The sequence below is a fragment of the Centropristis striata genome, chromosome 10 (assembly GCF_030273125.1).
Source record: "Centropristis striata isolate RG_2023a ecotype Rhode Island chromosome 10, C.striata_1.0, whole genome shotgun sequence".
NCBI classification, from domain to species: Eukaryota; Metazoa; Chordata; class Actinopteri; order Perciformes; family Serranidae; genus Centropristis; species Centropristis striata.
Window position 1 is genome coordinate 18,463,155 of NC_081526.1, and position 22,041 is coordinate 18,485,195.

At 38.2% G+C, this 22,041-nt stretch overlaps 1 protein-coding gene across 1 annotated transcript in view; it reads right to left on the minus strand.

Annotated features, from left to right (window-relative positions):
- The window catches only part of adcy5 (adenylate cyclase 5), a 99,192-nt gene extending 89,657 nt beyond the window's left edge, over positions 1–9,535 (minus strand). Inside the window, exon 1 of the mRNA XM_059342548.1 lies at positions 7,614–9,535. Within this exon, the coding sequence (XP_059198531.1) occupies positions 7,614–8,546 (933 nt within the window). The 5' untranslated portion in view covers positions 8,547–9,535. The remainder of the gene's footprint in view (positions 1–7,613) is intronic.
- Positions 9,536–22,041: the final 12,506 nt, after the last annotated feature.

Consider the following 22,041-nt stretch of genomic DNA (forward strand, 5'->3'; position numbering starts at 1 on the left):
GATTAGAATAGGATTTTCGCCAGCATGAATGACAAGACAAGGCATGTGCGTATGCACCGCAAGCTCCACCCCATACGCTGGTGTATAACCCCGGAACAAAATCATCCACGTTGCCAAAGGTCCGGGTCAGTAGCGACGGCACAAAGTGTTGAACCGAAGACAGGCTACTGTTGTAGCCCTCCAACAGCATCAGACGTTCTTGTCTGCCCCTCAAAATCACCATGACCACAAGGGATAGTGTGAACCTTATCAGCACAATGAGTAACGTAAAGTAAAGTTTCCCACCTTTCTCCACTTGTTTATTATGACGTAATAGGTCACCCGGAAAGGGTGCCGTATTAACCCGCTGAAACGATGTGTATGACTACCTAGTGTTGAGGAGAAGGACACTTTCCCGTCAGTTATTCGATTTTCTCAGTTGCATGTAAACTGGGACAAGGACAGAAGTCCGATAAGATGCCAAAATCGAATTTTAAGCATAGCTCGAATAAACTGTGCATGTAAACGCACTGACTGCCGCAATGAGCTGAAACCAAATGGTCAGTGGTTAAGTTGCATGGTGGGTAATGCAGTTTTTGACAAGGAGTGGCATGTTTGCAAACACGCCATGACTATGGACAGCCGCACACTAAGTGCTCTTATCTGGTGCCACTAGAGTTTGAATAGCACTGCTTTCACCTGACCAAACAAAACCACACCACACTGATCACGCCACCTGTTAAGAAATGCAACATGATGAATACTCGGATATTGATTATGAGACAGGAATAATGTGGGGATGAGGTTTCAACAGGCACGTTTTTGACACATCATGTTCCTACACTGAGGCTGATATGACACTGGGGATTTGAGCAAAGATGAGGAAACTGCAGCTGAAAACTTCACTCACAAGGTCGAAAAGAGAAGATGCAAACCCTTTCTCATGGCCTTCATAATGAAAAATAGTTTTGAATCATATGTCTACCACTATAATAGTTGCATAAGAGCTAATGAATATACCTGCGAGTTCACCAAACTTGAGTGGCTCTGTGGCAGCTCAGAGATGTCTCACCAGAAGAACGTGTGTATGAATGAAAGTGAATACCCCATTTCCTGTACCATAAGGTTACAAGGTTGACTCAGGGAAAACTCAGCATATTCCTGGGAGCACACGCATAAGAATCTGCATTATCTGGGGATCTCACATAAACAGCAGTGGTCTGAGAGACGAGCCACGACCTATGTAAACAGGGGAGAACAGATAGGCTAAAAACAACAGCATGGTGAGGAAAGAACAACAAATACAGCAGCTCGTTCCCACACACTCGCGTCAACACATCAAATGACAAAGTGGCTTTCGCAGAAAATACAAATAGATGCAGGGTCACATGCCATTCACACAGAACAACTAAACCATCAGCAGCACTTTTTGCTTGTATAACCAAACATCAGATCCTAAAGGAAACAAAAGGATGTAAAAGTCCTACGTCCTTTCCTGTGTTTCAGACATTCTTTGCACACTGATGACGACTCAATAAGTAGTTGTGACTGTTCAGGCACTTTCACTGCTGTGCAACTTAATGTTCTCTTTCTAAAATCGGATTCACTAACTGATGGCCCAGATATAGTGTGGGACATTTTCTTTTTCTAATTTCTGGAGCAGATCGTCTGATTTTAAATAGCTCATGACATGCACGAGTCTCTTTAAGCCCTCAAAATTAGTCTTGCATAATATTTATTTATACAATTGTAGTACATGTTGACACAAAAGGAAAAAAACCGAAGTGTTACACCCATATGTGATTATTAAAAATGGGCATTGATCAACTGCTTTAACAGCCTCCCCTCTTCTGGGAAGGCTTTGCTCTCATTCAGAGAAATACTCCCAGGGACCAGATGAAAAAAAAGAAAACCTCAGATTCATGACTCAAACTGTGTATGCGCACAAAGACACAAACATGCATATGGATTCTTCTAGTCAGATTTATGCACAATTCTGATGGCCATAAATTAGTAAAGCAAGTAAGTAAAAATGTATTTATAGAGCACTTTTTACAGACTTAAAATGACAAAATCAAAGAAGATGGAGTGACGGCTTGAGTCACTTCTTTTAACTCTTGTGTTTTCTAAGGGCTAAAAATGACAGGCCACTATGTTTAACAGTAGAGGAAACCCCCTTAACGATCTTTTTTCGACCTTTTTATTCGATTACTTTTCCTAGTATGACCCCAACATTAGAAAAAGTAAATTTGGGGTGTAAAATTTCAAATGAAAACTGTACACTAACGGGGTACAACTCTTGTCTTACGGTTCTTTTCACCCAGTAGCTATAAAATCATTTTCATATCACAAAAACCATGCACTTGTGTATGCATGTGTTTACACCTATGCAGTACCTTTAGCAATAAAAATAAATCACTACTTTAGTAAAACAGTAAACCACTCTCAACAGGTGTGTTGTAATAAAAACGAGTGGATTCCACTGATTAAATCCAGTTTATCTGCACTGAAAGAGGGAAAATCTAGATATTCAAAAAGTTTGTGATGAATGGCAGGTTGTTCCTTCATGAAAAACAGATTTGGGGTTTAAAATTCAAACAAGCTGCTTTATTTAATGGGTTTTGTGAAGGACAAGTGGTGTATACAGAAAGTTAAGACAACACAAGGGTTAAAAAAGTCCAAGACTAAACGTAATTGTAAAAAGATGTAGAAATGCCCTTGAACGACGGTTTTAAAGATCAAAGTTGTGTCATCAACAGTCATTACAGCTTGGAGTGTCTCTACAACTGATTCATCACGTTTCTAGAAACCAACATTGTGGTAAAATCTCAGTCATCATCATAATGATTAAAGAACAGACAGATGATCAATAATCATTCACAGCACTCATGTTGAAAGTGACTTAAGTGCTCCATAATTCAGGGACCAACTTTAACAAGAAACAGCAATTTGACAGCTCAATGCAACTAAAATATTGTCGAATTATGTTAATATATGTGCCATTGATTGAAATTTGATTTCAAAATGATGAGCAGCCTGAAAAATAAAAAAAATTGAAAATTAATTCATGTTTACCTTCATATTACGAGCAGCTATATAATACGCCTGCTCTGCAGGATGTCCACAGTCCTTCTTTGTAACATAATATAATTTATGCATCTGGCCCCCCAATGTCAACCAGGTGCTGAATTGCATTCTGACTCCATCATGGATGTGTAGCCACTCTGGCCAGTGTGGTGATGGACGCATGGATGCATCTCACTCGTAGCTCTTTTCTCACTCAGCTACGTTTATGCAGCAGGTGTATTTTTGCCAGAGCAGCTTCTCTGACCTGCATTTCACTTATAACGGTCTTTGTCTTTACATACAAACAGCTGAATCAATACTGGTTGCTTGTTCACACTGATTCTCTTCTTAAATCTGGGAAGTAGGGCAAGGCATGCTACAGTCTTCCTTCAGCTAATATAAATAAAAGTGCAGCCTCTAAGTTTCTGTTACCACATTAATCACAAACAAGCTGGAAAGGTGCATTTAATATGCCATATATATATATATATATATATATATATATATATATATATTTGCTTTGTGTTTTGCTGTGTTGTTGAAACTAGGGTTGCAAAATTCTGGGAATTTGCAAAGTTGGAAACTTTGAATATCTGAAAGCTACTCCTCAATCACATGCACATAGCACACTTAATTTTTGAATGGGTGGGGTGAGTAATATTTAACACGTTAGAGTTCTTACAAATAATTCCGTTTAAATGTCTTGTTATCCGATTTTGAATATTTCCAAAATTCCCCAGCTTAACTTCCCATGGAAAGTTTTCACCCCTTTGTAATCCTAGTTGAAACAGGGAAAAAAATGTCCCTAAACTGTTGCCACATAGTTGGAAAGAGACAATTAATCTGAAATATCATTATACTCATACTTTAGAGATAATATTCCCCTTATTTGAAACGAAGATCAGACCAAAAGTACAACAAAACACAGGTATAGTCATATTGTGTTTCAGACTTCAATTATAAAGGTCTTTTGAGTTGAAACAGCTCATTTCAGGGAGGTGCTCAGATGGAAAAGACAGCTAACAACGGGACTGCTGCAGTATCTCCATATTCATTTTGTTGTCTCAACAAAAGTGCTTACTCTAGAAGAGCCGTGTTGTTAGAGAAAATGTTTTATGAGCAGCACAAGGCCTGATAAAAAAAACAGCTAATTGAGTGAACAGCCAAAACAATGAGGGGCAGAGAGGAGCTAAAGAGAACACACACGTAAACACACAACAGAAAGCACCATTTGGGGTCAATAATATGAAGTTTTAGGACTTAGAAGATGCAATTAGGTGTAGATTTAAATAATGGTGGAAAATTAAACCCATTTGGGTCAAGCAGCCCTCAAGAAATGTTTTGGAAGTAATATTAGTGTTGTTAAAGTGCTACCAGAGGCATTTGGAATAACTGTGTAAGAACTGTGCTCTGCAGCACATTAAGCAGAATCCCCTGAAACTATTGACTCTGAGCTTATTACAAGTCCAGATGGAGTAAAACAAACAACCTGAAATCAGTGTTTCCAAGGCTAAGGGCAAACATCTAATTCCTCTTCAAAACAACTTAAAGTTCAGGTATTTAAGCAGCGCTTTTCCCTTTTACTTCATAATAAAATAATCAGTGCCAAATATGATTCATAGCTTTGGTTAGAAACATGCTTTAAGGAGTGGGATCTATATTAGCTGGATATCTAAACTGTTGCTTTAAGACAAAAATTAAACATAAAACCCCAAATGTCAGATAAAAATCCTTTGCATTCTCAAAAAGGTCAGTGCATGGAAGAGTCTGGAAAGAGGAATACTATAATAAACAAACAGTCACACAACCCGTCCTAACAGGAAACCACTGTGTGACAATTACTGCTCATCCCTAATGAATGAGCAGCTAAAATGTGTGGTGACACTCAAACTGCAGCAGCTGAGACATTTGTCACGGTGCAGTACGACACACAATGAGGTTGTGTGCAGAAAAGCCACACAATAACAGATAAATTACAATATTCTGGCTTTTGGTGGTGATGGACAAACTCCAGATCTTTTTTTTAAATTTGTGATCGACAACCAGTGGTGGAAGAAATATTGTAATCCATTACGTCAGTAAAAGTACCAATACCACACTGAAATGACTGCACTACAAGTAAAAGTCCTGTATTCAAAACTTACTGAAGTAAAAGTACAAAAGTATCAGCATCAAAATGTTCTTTTGGTCTCAAAAGTAAAATTAGTCACTATGCAGAATGGACCCACTCAGGTTGTTATATATAAAAATATACTTAATACATTATTATATCATTATTATTGGTGAATTTATGTAAGCAAGGTAGGGCTCATTTTAACTAGTTATTATACTGTTATGAGGTTATAATTTTAAAAGAATCTTTAAATTTTTCAGTTTTTTTCAGTTACATCTTAACAAAAAATAACTAAAGCTGCCAGCTAAATGTAGTGGAGTAAGTATACTATATAGTATAAAGATACATAAAGCATTAACTAAAATAGTCAAGTGAAGTACCTCAAATTTGTACTTAAGTACAATATTTGAGTAAATGTATTTAGTTGCATTGCACCACTGTCTACAAGTGCTTCTAAGTTGCAGTCCATTATAAGACAGTCACATTTTTTATCATGTGTCTGAATTTTTTCAAGGAAATGGGAAACTATTTCGGCTGCAAAGAAAGCTGCAGTCTGTGTAGATGTAGCCGCTCGTGCTAAAGCTAAAGTCAGCTGCAGCCTGAGGAGGAACAAGCCAGCTGATAAAGTTTCCATGGCAACCAGCAGCAATGTCCCAAAACAAAGTGTTTGTCTCCCGAGCAGGAGCACAATTCATCACTGAAGTTTGGCAAAGTTTGCAGGGGGGAAACAGCATCACTTATTTGTTTATTGCTTTACCTTTTTCTATTAAAGTGCCTTTTAATGGCATTTTTCCCCAAAAACTTTACTCTGAGGCACTTCAAACAGTACAAACACAATCTTTAGCCTCAAAAATGCTGCCAGTGAAACCCAAAAACCTCTATAAATCAGCCAAAGTGCACCTAACCTCTGGATGGCCTAAATGCTATTAAGTTAGTGCAGCAACCTGCAGGCATCTTAACTTAAAACACACCGTATGGTTCAAATATTCAAGGTCGGACAACATTTAAAAAAGGTATGCAAGTGTTTTCTACTGAATGACCAAACTTGAGTTAAGTAGCAAAAAGCGTATAGTCTCCTCATCAGCTGCATCACACTGCCATTCCCTATACAAGAAAAGATTTTGTGCATCTTTGACATGTATCTTTTCATTTTTTTATATTCTTACATCTTCTTTCAGATAATTTAGTGAGATAATATTTTATGAGCTTTTCTGCCCATATACTGACTTGATGCCAAGATCTCAGCCTAAAATCTTGGCACCTTAACTTTTCATTGGGCACAGAAATAAAAAGAAATTGCTTTTTGCTCTTTTGTTTGAAAACATTTTGTCGTAATCTTTGGTTCCTATCATTTTCCCAACCGTTATATTTTACTTTTTTATACCCATGTCCTCAGTGATACATTTACTCAAGTGTTATACTTCAGTACGAATTTTTGGTTCCACTTTTTTAAAACTTTCTTTTGCTACTCCAGCACATTCTAGAGGTAAATAATATTGTTCTTTCTACTCTACTATAGGGCCGTCTCTCCTACAGAGCTTTCAGTGTTTTGCACTTTTTTTGTACACAGAAAAAGTGAACCAAGTACATGTGTGAGGAATTGATCCTGCATTAGGTGCAGTGTAAAAACAAATGGTAAAAAAAGAAAAAAACTCAACTGTAAAAACAGATAATTTCTTTAAAAATACAGATAATATACAGTAAATATGTTTGTTTTTAAATATATACAGAATTTTTTTATTGTAATATGATAATGTTTGACTACTTTTGGTCTCTGACTTTCTACCACTTTTTTTCGATATAATTTTTTATTCGGAAACGTTTATTTATTTTTATTACAAAGAATTCACTGTAATTTAACATTCAAGACCAATAAGCAATTGAACAATACTGTAAAAGAAAGCACTAAAATGCCCCATTATAATATTTTAACTGAATTAACTTCCATTTTATAGTTTTATGAAAAGTAATTTACTTTTTCATGACATTTGCACATAAACAGTGTAAAATAATACAGTAAATCTCAGACTTTTACAATGTGTGGTGGTGGTGCCCTTTTTCCATTTCCTCTCTTGCCTCTTAAAACGTCTGTGCAAACCACTGCTGATTTTTTTTAAAGCTGGACTACCCGGTTAATCCACCAATATAGTACAAAATTCTTATTAACATACTTCTATTCTACACCGATAGAAGTTAAGTTAATAAGTTAAGCATTTAAGCACCAAATCTGTGGAACAAATCGTATGACCTTATATACTCTTATCGTAATAGTCTAAATGCGCCTACACATTAATAACTTAATTAATGAATTACCTAGTTAGTTCGTTCATCATTTCTCTATAATAAGGGGCAGAATGTTGTTAAACCAGCAGGAGGCTTTAGAAGGAAATGCCCTTGTTCTCTTGTGCGTTATTGCGCACAGTGTACAGAAAGATGTAAGCATTCCTCTACATACCTGTTTCCAAACAAAGCTGTCCATGTCGTTTAATTTCCAAGAAACAGCCACGTGGATTGCAGAAAGTATAATCCCAGTGATGACGGCGGCGCGCATCCTGACGGGCAGCAGCGTGTAGATGACATGGATGAAGAACACCGTCCACCAGATCCCCTCAGAGGCACTTCTGGGCTGCACCAGCATCACCCCGATCACCTGGATCACTAGCACCACCAGGATGATCACGTAGCACACAATCCACATGTGGTCCTGGTGGAACCCGTTCCTGTTGCAGACCACCATGAGGATGAGTGTGAGGAAGATGGCTACAGAGAATACAACCACGTACGTTACGCTCGGCCTCGCCGTCCCACCACCGGAGCAGTGGAAGCCCAGCATGACGGTGAAGACCAGCACCAGCACGGCCATGAGCATAGTCAGGCTGCTCTGGTTGAGACGGAAAAAGTAGCGCTGGTAGAGCCGCTCCAACTTCTCCGACTGGAATTTCTTGGATTTGAAAATGTGCATGACGCTGATGCAGCACGCCACTAAAGAAAAGTTAACTTCGGGCATGACCTCCTCCTCGTCGGTCCTCGGTTTGGCTCTGCGCTCCTCCAGACCCAGTTCCACGGATTTGGGTCTCACCTCGCCGTCTGGACGTTTAGGGGACGCGCGGTTTTTGTTGTCCTCGCCATGGTCCTGCCAAGCGGACCTGGACCTGAAGCTGACCCTGCTGACGGTGGTCGTGGCTCTCCCCGGTTGCCGGTGGTCCAGATCATCCTCTTCTCGCCACCGACTGTTGGTCCGGGTGAGCTTCTTTCGCGGGGTCCTGTTGGAGTATGGGCACCCGTTGGCCACAGACTCAGACTCTCCCCAAGCTGATCTGTGCTCGGTCCCTCCCCTCAGCCCGGGCGCACCGACCCCGGGTGGGCTGACACTATTTGATCTGGACATAGCGGGGGAACAGAAATGTGCCACTATAAATAAACTGCTTAAAAAGTTTGTTCCACTGAAAAAAATTATGTCAACAAATAATCTTTTATTCCAGAAGATTCATAAAGTGGATTCTCCATAGTTGGTCACATGATTCAAACTGTCACCGGTTTAGCCTCCAAGCATTTGTCTAGATGAGATTACCCAAAAAAGTAATAACCAGGAGTGGTGAAAAGCTCTGGGAATAAAAACAATTGAACATGCGCAGAAGTCACAGGGGAGCTAGTTTCACCACGAGAAGGAGGGAACATTAGATCCAGGTGGATTTGGCTCTACATCATTGGGCCCAATTAACTGCCATCCATGGAGAGGTTGCACGGCAGCGCGCGCTGTGAATGAAATAAAACCATTACACAACTCAAATAGTCCCCAGAGATCATAGCGCAACACCATCAATTACGCCGCGGATCCGTTATATGTGCGGACATGTTTCCTGTAAGCGGTTTGTGGGCAGAAAAGACAGAGGTGGAGCGGAATGAAAAGGTGAATCCCATGTTTGGCCCCGTCAAGTCTTCATGCACCTGTACTGACCAAACATTGCAGCCCTGGACGGAAGGGGAGAGCCTCACGTTTGGCCAAAAAGCATCATCACGATGCTCGCACACTTGCGCTGATCGGAGCGGAGGAGAAAAACTCAGCCGCTCCTCCTCCTCCTCTGGCAGCCACAGAAAACAGCTCCTTGGTCCATGTTGTAGTCTCGTGTCACCGTGCGGTTAATTTATCGCCAACCTCTGCCCCGAATCAATGTCCAACAGCTGTCCATCACAGCTCAAATCCCCCAGAGAGAGACTCCTGATCTGATTTGCAGCCAGACTTCGCGCACGGCGAATCCGCAGCCGTGCAAGGGAGGCAGCATTTCACAGAGAGTCCGCCCCGGTGCCACAGTGTGCTCCCGCAGCCTCGGACGATCCGCTCGGTGTGTGTTTGCAGAGGGGCATCATAACACATTTACCGCTGATTGCTGCTTTAATGGCCTTTCAACCAAGTGTGCTTCCTGTGGTCCGCCTCTCCGCCGCGCTCCCATTGGGGAGAGAGAAAAGGGTGAGTCACGCTTTGAGGCGCTTTCATTGGACGACGCGTCGGTCAGTCAAAATCAAAAGCTGTGCGACCCCCCCATGGCCGCTTTCGATGAATGGGCGGGCCTGTTCTCACAGCTGGATGGCCCTCACGCACTAACACACCCACCTACCCACACACCCCCACACAGTAGTGTCAGTAAAGCCCACTCCTCCACTGGTTTCCATTCTTAAATTAGGGTCACAGGACTCCGGCCCTAAACAATGCTGGAAGCTAAATGTAGTGGAGTAAGAAGTACAATATTTGCCTCTAAAATGTAGTAGAATACAAATATAAAGTTAATTATAATCAACTTCCTAAAATAATGGCCTGTGTCATTTTTCGATCTCTGGTATGAAATGACTTGGGCCATTACTTTAAGAGGGTGTCAATATGATGGAAAATTGTACGGTGCCTGAGTAAATGTACTTAGTAACGCTCCACCACCGAAAAGGCTGAGTGTTTCTACTTGTGAAGAGTGATAGTCTCCTCACTTTCTGCTCTTCAAGAAGATTTTTTGTGTATCTTTGTATTATTACACCTTCTGTCAAATTCATTTGGTGAGTCAATATTTTATGGATTGTTCTGTCCATATACTGACTTAATGGCCAGATGTTTCTTTTCTATGTTTGAATACATTTTGTTGTAATATTTTACACTTATTACTTTCCTGCCTGTTTTGATTTTATACTTGTATAAGCCCAGTGGTAAAAAGTAACAAAGTGCATTTACTCAAGTATTTTTATTGTACAATTCGAGGTACTTTAGTATTTCCAATTTTATGTAACTATATCCTCCTACTCCTCTATATGAGATTAAGTTACTGGTTGCTTAAGATTTAACATGATTAATTTAAAATGAATATGCATTATAAACTTAATCACAAAACAATACATTAATGAATGAAAATTAAACACAAACTGGACACCATTAAGTTAAAAGTTATTTGGTATATAGCATGATGCATAATGAGTACTTCTACTTTTGATACTTTTGTACTTTTACTGAAGTAAGTTTTGAAAGCAGGACTTTACTAGTGGAGTAATTTCACCGTGTGGTATTAGTATTTTTACTTAAGTAAGGGATCTGAATACTTCATCCACCGCTGCATGTACTCTGTGTAGAGTACATCTTTAATGACTTTTGTAAAATAGTGTAATAAAAATTATTGTTTCATTTGCTCTGAAAAAATATCTTTTGTTAAACTGTTGGTTGGACAGATCAAACAAACCAAAGAGGTCATCTTGGTATCTCTAAATGTCTGATGGGTTTTCACACTTTAAAAAATAATTTATACACTAAAACATTAATGAATTAAGTGGGGAAATAATCCACAATGAATAACTTGCAGCCCTTAGTGTGACAGGGCCTGAGTGTCTAGTCAGATCTCTTTTTTTTTAATTTCATTTATCCTTTATTTATTTCTCAAGGAATCATTGGGGGCAACCCCTTATTTACAATGATGTTGAGAGTACAGAGAAAACACATAATGGCTCATCAGAGTCATGGTAACGACATACGGTGACTCCTGACTCCTGACCTAGGTGGCAGTCAGTGGTTATTGCGCATTTGTCTCATTTAAGTTGACACTGTGTGGTAATGGATGTAAATTGGAGGCGTGTTACGAGAAGCCTCATGTGTTCACTGGGACCAACTTACCTCCAGCTGAATTCCCTTTTGCCCCTTTTCAGATTTTAATCAAGGATGAAACTCTGTTAATGCCGAGAACAGGAGCTTCCATTCAGCACTGTGGAATAAAAAGGGGAACTCAGATAGAAATCAGATATCAATAATTTATCTTGACTCAAGTTGTGCAACTTATTTTCTTTGCTTGTCTTATGACTGCATGTTCTCTTTTGCTCTCTCTCTCTCTCTCTACCAATTTATTGTTGGATAATCAGAGGAAAGATCTATTAAACTCACACAACATACATCTTAAAAGTGCATTTACTACTTGTGTACTGTACTTTGAGGTACTTTAGTTTATTGCTACTGTTCTTTATAGCCAGGCTACATTTCAGAGAAAGTTGTACTTTTACACATTAGTTTGACAGCTTATAAATAACTTATAATAGACACTACTATTTATACAATAGTATGGATAACAAAACCACTTCCAGTTCATCCCAGAGGTGTGAGATGGGGTTGAGGTCAGTGTCATCAAAGTGGAGAAAACTGTTTCTTTGTGGACGTGGTTTTTAACATTGAATCATTGCAACTGAAAGGGATGACCACAATTCTATTATTTCAAGCCATATTTCTATTATTTTTTTACTGTAATTATAACTGAAAATACCTCTGTCATTAAAAGTCCTTTATACTCACACCTAACTATCATTGTTAAACATGTTTCCCTGACTATGACTAACTCAATCATTTGTACATATTGGTTGTACTGTAATATATTTTTTGTATTTTCTACTCTTCATATTTTCTTTTGAAGCTGCTGTGTTTTGACTGAAGTTCTTGCCTTAATCTATATGTATATTTTAGGACTGTCTGTTTGTTCTTATGCACAAATACAGCACAGCAAAATCCCTGTATGTGAAAACCTACTTGGCAATAAAATCGATTTTAATTTCTTTTGTTTTGTTATTTTCATTCTTTATATTCTCTGCTCCTCTTACTATTATTAGTCATAGACATTATATTGTCTATGGAGTTTTTCCTTATCCAAAGTGATGGTCACAGGTCACAGGGTTTTGTATGTTGTACATATAAAGCCCTCTGAGGTAAATTTGAAATTAAAAAATAAATTGTCATGTTGAAACAGGAAAGGATCATCCCTAAACCATCACACATTTTGAATAACACCATCTAAAATAACATAATATCGCTTTAAGATTTGCATTAATTTGAACAAACCACCAAAGCGTATAAGGGGGGTGTCCACATACTTTTGGCCACATTGTGTACCTTGCACATAAATATTGTATATACAAAATATATGATTAGCATATCAACAATGATGTATGTCTAGATAAAAATGTAATATTCCAGAAATATGCTGTATTATATAAAATATGACACTTAAAAGAAACCATTCTGCATGCATACTTTTTTGTAATAAAACCTAAAGTTACATTTTAAATGCAGGATCTTACCTGTAATGTATATGTACACTGGAAATGCTACTTTTACATGTGAAATAAAATTAAATACTTTTACCTCCTCAGCCAGAATTAAATTGTTCAGCAAAGAAAGTCAACAAAACCGCTTTGAACCTTTAGTTAACCTCCCTCACATGTCTGATCAGGATTAGAGCAATCAGTCTGAAATCTTGGATAATTTAGGAGAGTAGACTCACTGTATGTTCAATAAAACTCAGTTATCTTAGATTAGATTAGATTAGATTTAATGTCCCCAAGGGGAAATTCATTTTCACAGCACTGTACATTCAACAGATAACACTGACGCTCAACATTAACATCACACAACACATGACATAGAAACATAACATGGCAAATAAACATCCACGCTGTGCTCATCTCTTTTATTTAGAGCAGCAGTGGCTGCAGTGATCAGGCTTTCTTCTTCAGCTTCAGTTTAATGTGAATTTTTCACAATACTTAAAACACACATGTTGTGTCATTTGTTTCCAGGTAAAAGTGCTCTCATCTGTAATGTGAAAACTTCTCTACAAACAGCTGAAGATTGTTCCCTGCTGACTTGACACAGAACACTACTGCCATCATCTGAATGTTTAATGAACTTGTATCACACACACACACACACACGCGCGCACAGAGCGAGTCACACACATCTAATCTCATTACCCTCTGCTATTTCAATTTTCACTGGAATTTGCTGTCGGCTATGCAAACTGTAGTTATTCAAAGGGTTATTTCCCCTCAAATCCTTCAGTTGGTTCCAGTTTTACTTGCAGATATTTTGAGTTCTGTGTTGCTGAGACGTCTGCTGCCACCCTCATACAACTGCAATGGTTTAACTATGTTTTTGTGCTCAAGGCATTGAAATAAGACATTTAAAAAATAAAAACAGAAACTTTTCAGAAACAACATACCTGATAGGTGGATCAATGAATATAGTCCAAATTAAAACCAGTTTAAACCAATGTATTTTTTAGTGGAAATGTAACTTTTGCTTGAGAAATTAATCTTAGTACCTCCTCAACCACAGCTACAACCAAGAAATGTGAAGTACAACTGCTTCCAGTCAAACCTTAACCTGTCTACAAGGCAAGGTGGTTATTTATCATAATTATAATAATAATATAATTATATAATATAAGCTATTCAGTATACATAATACATAATAAGCTATTCAGTAGACAGGATATCCCAGAGTGTCTGAGAGCGGAGCTGCCTCTAATATGAGCTCAACTTCTTTCTCTGATAACTTAAGATCCAGATGTTCGATAACAAGGATCCTTCATCCAGCTAAAATACATAGTCAAAACCCACCAAGAGCAAAAAAAAAAACAAAAAAAAAAACCATATTGCAAAAATGTGGCTTAAAAAATTGTGGTGAATAAAAACAGTCCTATAAAGACATGCATCCTTATATTATTTCAAATATAGACATTTGTTTTTATCTCTTCAGGGATTGTTTTAAATACACTACAGTCCAGTCATACAAAGCAAAGTCTAAACGCCAAGATTGAAGGGAAACAGCTTGAGGGAAAGCTACAGTAACAATATTCAGTTCATTGTAGAAGCACACTTTGATTTGAGTGCTTTCATCCTCATATGTCCTCTTTCGAGAAAGAGCAAAGAAAAAACAGAAATTAAAAAAAGAAAATGCAGCAAAATTATTGTCACTTAGTGAAGGAAAAGTCCATCAAAGAAGCACAGACTTTGTATGTTGCTGCAGATTCAAAAGGCCAATTTGAGACTTTAATTCTCTATCTATTCTATTTAATTTATTTAAATGAGAATCGTGCAAGACAGGCAGTCACATCTATTACTAATATTCATTTTGCTGCACTTTCAGATTTACTTTGTAAAGAGGAATGGTCAAATGATACGCCTCTGAGTTTATAGGCTCGGAGAGAATATCTTGAAAACTTCAAACAAATTACCAAAAGGGACACTACAGGACAAAGACAAGGCCAGACAGATATAACCTGACACTGAAAGTTCAGTTTTGAAATTGGAAACAGCAGTTTGACAATCAATTGATATATTTTATACAGTCTATGATTAATACCCACAGGTTAGTTTATTTCAGTCTCAAGTTTTCAGCCATCGTAGACCAGAAGTAATTTTTGCTCAGACAAAATGTTAAAGTCAAAAAGCTAAATGGAGCTGTTAACATTTGAAAAGGTACTGGTCATGTACTTTTGTGCAAAACCGGGCTCTGACGCTGTGTTCAACCCTGCAGAGGTCAGTGCACTCACTGCAGCCAGTAATGAAGCAGACATCTCATGCAGAACCTGTTGACCTTTCTGACACCTTCTGCAGAGTTTACACACACTGGAATATTATATCACACAAACCAGCATAGAACCAGTAGTCAGTGAAGGAAGAGGACTAATTCAACCCAAATATTCGATGAGTGTACAGAGGTGTGTTAAAACAAAAAGAAACAAATGAGAGGAAGTTAGAGAGTAATAAATAAGAATTTTCTAATATTTTTCCTTATATCCAACTGTGCAACACCAATCCTCTATGAGAAACTGAAGATATAAAAGTTGCAATACATTAACTATAGATGTTGTAACCGAGGGACATACAGTACAGTGCCAGATCAATAAAAGAAAAGATCTATATTTTCTAAGAAAAATGTCTGATGCTGACTTCAAGGTCAGCTACAGTATACCATGCAAGCTTCTCGTGGTTGGGAAAGTCAATTTTGCACAACTAGACTTCAGTGAACACTGTAGATTTAGAAGTAGCCTCCAACAGATCTACTGTGAGCTCTCCTCTGTGCTTCTGTAATGGAGAGTTGGGCTTTCATTACCTCAAAGGGTTCATGTGGATCTATATGGATAATTGATGAATGGCAGGAATTGATTTTGATTTGTTTTAACCTTCTGAAACAAATCTTTTCTTCACCAAAATACAATTTATTATTATATAAAACAAGCTCAAAGAGATGGGAGTGGATCTTTCCTTCATCTCCTAGATCACAGATTACCTGACAGGAAGGCCACAGTATGTCAGGTTGGGGAACTGTGTTTCTGGGACATTAATGAGCAGCACAGGGGCTCCACAAGGGACTGTTCTGGCTCCATTCCTGTTCACACTGTGCACAACGACTTCAAATACAACTCTGAGTCCTGCCACATCCAGAAGTACTCGGATGACACTGCTATTGTGGCGTGTATCAGGAATGGAAAGGAATCTGAATATAGGGATCTGATAAAAGCCTTCAGTGACTGGAGTCACAAGAACTATCTTCTGAACATTAAGGACTAAGGAAATTATCATAGATTTCTGCAGGTTCAAGTGCCCCCTTCAGCCAGTGAATACCTGTGGGGTGGACATGGAGGTGGTGCCAAGTTATAAGTATCTAGGTGTATAACTGGATAATAAGTTGGACTGGTCCCTAAACACGGATGCTCTCTACAAAAAGGGGCGGAGCCGCCTCTTTTTCTTAAGGAAGCTCAGATCTCTGGACATCTGCAGTAAGATGCTGCAGATGTTTTATCAGTCTGTGGTGGTAGTGTGTTGTTTTATGCTGCAGTCTGCTGGGGAGGCAGCATCACACACAGAGATGCAAGGCGGTTGGACAGACTGGTCTAAAGAGCTGGTTCTGTGGTTGGAGCCATGTTGGACACACTGGAGGAGGTGGTGGAGAGATGACCTGTCAAGATGTTCCAGGCCATCTTGAAATACCCGGATCATCCACTACACAAAACCTTTATGGACCAAAAAAAACAGCAGTGGACGGCTCCTCTCTCTCCGTTGCAGGACGGAGGGATTCAAAAGATCTTTCGCTCCTACAGCCATCAGGCTGTCTCATTCTTCAAGAGCTAACAGACTAACTGAATTTCCTCTCTGGGATAAATAAAGTCATTTTTAATTTTTAATTGAGACATTCATGAGATGTTCCCACTTCTAGCCATGATTGTGCTGATTCCATAGAGGAATCAGGACTTATATAATGCAGCAAAACAAAAGGCAACAGTGACAGCAAAAACACCCTGAAAGTGCTTGGGGGTTTCTTTACTGTACTTATTCCAGACAGTGGTTCGAGACACTGTTTAAAATTGATTGATAAATAAGATTGATAAAACTCAATCAGAAGTTGTGTTCAGAGAATATTTTTTTCTACTCTTCCATTTTCAGGCTTAAAGCAACAGTCAGTGGCAGTACTCACCTCTTCCTGGTTGTCGCCTCAGCAGTGGGCGGGGTCAAAAGGGTGACGCATGCCCAAGTACCTGCTTAAGAGCTGCAGGAGTTAACCATTAGGATGCTGACTTATGTGGTTATCTTTATTGCATGTGTTATTGATAGGATAGATAGGAATTTGTATTTATGTAAATACTCAATCTTTAGGTTATATGTTTGCATAGTGTAGATTTTTATGAAAAGCGTTGCTATTTAATATCGAAGATCCACCTATGTTGTTTTATCAACCTAATTAGCTGCAAGATATATAAGGTTTTCCTGCAAGTTAGTGTTGCCGTGGAAGACATTAAACACCAAAAATGATGTTTTGCACTTTATCTTTGCCTCATTCCTCTCTATGTGGAAACTGGTCCATTTGACAACTATTTAGATTGTCTTTAGAAGGCTTTCACTTCAATTTAAAATTGGCTATATTTGAAATCTCGTCAGCCACTGCAAAGTCTAAACTCCAAAGCAATAAATCAATACACATCATATTGTATAAAATAATAATAGATGTGGTGGAAAACAATTTCAGAAAGTGTAGCAGCGGATAGAAAACAAGGAAAACATGCATCATCATTTTGATACTGAGAGAAAAATATGAAGCCAAAAAAGGCAATAAAGTACTTAATATAGAATTCATAAATCACAGCTTGTTTACAGATACCATAGCAACAATGGCCATCTCATCATTATCCAAACACACCATGCAGGGTAAATTTGCAGCTGAGGGGAGAATCTATCCTGGTTTCAGCCCTCAGAATCACTGCCCACATCTTGCCCAGCGCTCCAAATAGGAATAATCACAACGAATGAATGAGGCTAAATGAAAAGGCAATTCAGTCTCATTATCAGGCTGCACTGATTCGGTCAGCCGCTCTGACTGGAGCGGCCAGTCAAGGAGAAGTCCTGTTTGCAGCCATGAATATTACAAACATCCTGTACAAATAAGGCTTTCCAGTGTTCCATTGAAAAAGGAGTGAAAAAGACACCCCCAATAAAGGAGTGGTTCTGCAGGTGGTGACCACAGACCACTTCTCAGTTCCTATGCTTTCTGGCTGATGTTTTGGTCACTTTTGAATGCTGGCGGTGCTTTCACTCTAGTTGTAGCATGAGACGGAGTCTACAACACACACAAGTGGCTCAGGTAGTGCAGCTCATCCAGGATGGCACATCAATGCGAGCCGTGGCAAGTGGTGTCCTGAGCATGGAGGCGCTACCAGGAGACAGGCCAGTACATCAGGAGACGTGAAGGAGGCCGTAGGAGGGCAACAACCCAGCAGCAGGACCGCTGCCTCCACCTTTGTGCAAGGAGGAACAGGAGGAGCACTGCCAGAGCCCTGCAACATGACCTCCAGCAGGCCACAAATGTGCATGTGTCTGCTCAAACGGTCAGAAACAGACTCCATGAGGGTGGTATGAGGTGGTATGGGCCCTACGTCCACAGATGGGGGTTGTGCTTACAGCCCAACACTGTGCAGTACATTTGGCATTTGCCAGAGAACACAAAGATTGGCAAATTCGCACTACTGAGCCTCATTTTGACTTGTTTTAAGGACATTACATCAAAGTTGGATCAGCCTGTAGTGTGTTTTAATGGGTTAATGAATTTGATTTTCCATTGATAATTTTTGTGTGATTTTGTTGACAGCACATTCAACTATGTAAAGAACAAAGTATTTAATAACAATATTTCATTAATTCAGATCTAGGATGTGTTATTTTTAGTGTTCCCTTTATTTTTTGAGCAGTGTAAGTGACTATTCAGAACAATGTTAAAGAGGGATGAATACTATAAGAATAATATATAATGAGGAAGCAGAAATAGCAAAAAATAAATTAATAATTAAAAAAATGAAAAAATCAATTAAAAAAATGAAAAAATGTGGAAAGGATTAAAAGAAAATTAAAAAAAATAAATGCAATATATATATATATTACATGCATATTGTTATTTAGCTCTTTCTGTATTTCTAAATTTATTTATTCATTTTTGGTTACATTTTAATGAATTAATTCAGTTATTTCCTCATTTATTTATCCACTTACAAATGTATTTATTTCTGTATTTATTCATTTTTTAAGTCTATTTTTTATTTATTCATTTATTTCTACATTTACATGTATTTAATAAGTTACTTACAAATATATTTTTACATTTCCACATGTATTTATATATTTACAAACGTTTTATTTATTTTTTGTGCATTAATGCATTTATTTATTTTTTAATCTTTTTATTCATTTATTTCTACTTATGTCATTTTTCATCCCTCTTGTAAACATGTGTGGTGAGATGCAGGAGGAAGATTCAGCCCGTATCACTGTGTAGTTTTATTCTCTCTTTCATAAAAGGGAGAAAATGACGAGCGCTGCAGTGTGACTCATCCTGGTGGAAAGCGACCTTTGCAGTCACTTTGAGGATTGTGCATTCAGAACACACACTCACACTTACATATACAATCTGCTTTTGTGCACACTGCAGAAGCAATAAGTGCAACTCTCACTCAGTCACCTACATATCTTAGATATTTTATTTGAATTTGCTATTTCAGGTGGCTTTCAGATTAAAATAGTCAGTGCTTGACTGTATCATTCTTTAGAAATGGTTGTTAGTAATGCTCACACTGGACTTTTCCTGTTATGGAAGGGCAACAGTATGAGTAACTGACTGAAATGTGTCCATAGACCTGAGTAAGATAAGTCTAATAATAGCTTAGATGATGAATGATGCAATATGATCATTTAGTGCCTTTCAGTGGTATAACATGATGATTAAATAATATATTGTTATACATATTTATATTGTCTAATAACAACCTCATACTTAATTAAATTTCTAAGAAAATCTATACCTATAATTTCCTTTTATCGGGATGGAAGATTTTGGCCATATCACCCAGTCCTACTCTTACCAAAAGCTGGCTGATATGCATAGGCAAGATTTAGCATTTAGCTAGTTTTGCCAATTTGAGAATATTTTACTTATGCAAAGTTCTGTACTGCTGCTTGTGTTGTGATTGTTTCTAACATTTCAGAATGTAAGTTTCTTTTTTAAATGAAAAGAAAAAAGTTTAGTTTAAGAAAGTCATGAATCTGTATTGTTTGGGTTTTGGTACTGGAACCCTTGTATTGCCACCTGTTTTTTTTTACAAAATTGATGACCTCACTGATTGAATGCCATACTGCTATATTTTGAACACACCCCTTTCAACTAATTGCCCAATTGCACAGCCTTAAGAGCGTGCATATCACGAATGCTGGGTCTTGTTGGTTTTCTGAGAATCTACTGCACCTACTGGTACCTTGTTTGCCATGTAGCAATAAAAAATATACTAAAAACCTGGATTAATTTGGTTAGTCATATTGGACCGCTATTATATTGAACACTACTGTACATACACAACACAATATAATTTTATATTGTGTTTATATTACGGTGTGTATATATATAGAGTATGATTCTATATATATAATTGCACGAGAGATTCTCTACACACCCATTGATCTGGCTGACAATGACGATGTTCTGAATAAGTTGTTGTGTGTTGTGAGCTGATTGACTCTTCAGCTGGACCTGAATAGATGTGATCTCATGAAGTATTTGCACTCTCCCTATAGATGCTTTACATCAAAAGCCAGTGATTCGATCTGAACAGCAGCGTGCAGATGAAAGTCACATTTGCTCTGAGAAGAGCACATACTGACCTGCTGCATGCATCAAATCCATTTTCATTAGTGTGAATGCACAGCAGCGTGGCTAATGGGTTTTAAGATACTTTGGAGTTGGTGAAGCTTTCCAGTGCTGCAAAATGGTACAATGTTCCCACCTACACGCTACATGAGTGAATGACTCACCAGTACATGTACATAATGCACAAAACATTTTTCCCTTTGGATGATCAGAAAATGCACTATAACTCACCAATCATCCATTAACCGTATACATTAGTGCATGTATAATGAAAAATAATGAATATGTTTCCCATATTATAGGTTTATTGTAAATATATACTCATTATTCATACCTTTACAAAGTCCGCTGGCCCCATGCAAAACATTTGTATCAAAACTTTATTAAGTAGAACCAGTTTTTGAGTAACATATGCCATGCTTTTGTATTTTTTCCTTTTTTTAAAGTTAGGTTGTAACACGCATCATCATTCCAGGCATCCAGATTTTCCTCTTTCATGCAGTTTTACAATCAGCTGCACTTCAGCTCCTGCAAGACATTTCCAACATCCCAAGTCATGCTCAACCATTTATGGGGAAGATTTGACATTAACAGCCACGAGCTGCTCATTCTGCTACAGAATAAAGGAGTGTACGACAGTTTTAGAGTCTTGACAGCAAGAAACACTCGAGAACCAAGTTTGGAGATGGATTAATCTGTAATGTAGACACTGATTTAAAAAGGCAAGCTGATGGATTCTGCAAGCATATTTTAAAGAACACATTGCAGTAAGGACTGGGCTTAGGAACATTAAAGGGTCAGTTCTCCCAATTTAAAAAAAACTTCCCTGTGTTCCTCTAGTAAAATGTTTAGACATGAGATATGTTTCTGAGATTTCTGCCTCCACCCCAGTACAGTGAATGTGAAAGGAATTTTGTTTGTGGTGCTCAAAACATTACAATATTCAATTTAAAATATTTTTACAGCAACATGTTATTGTATAAACCAGCTTTCCAGAATAACCCACAGACCTCCCTGTGGACAATTTTCATTGAAACTACCTTTTAAGAAATAAAACCCTATAGAAACTATTGACAGCTGGTTAGGTGGACTATTAAGAGAGCAGTGTTTCCAAAACTGTGAGCAGGGCACTGTGCCTTTACAGGGAGGGGCACACTGGACTAGTGTCAATCCACAGATGAATTAGCTTTCTCCACACATAAGACAGGGGTAACTAATTACATCATTAATTTCTGCATGGCATGACATGTCACTTCTAAAGTCTGGCACTGACTGATCCAGAGTAACACCGGGTTTTGTGCAAGAACCTGTTTGTTTTCTTGTCTTTCTTGCCTCAAATAACTCAAAAAGTAAGGAAAAAAACAACCAATTTATATAAAAAACACACAACAGGGAAAACATGTTATGT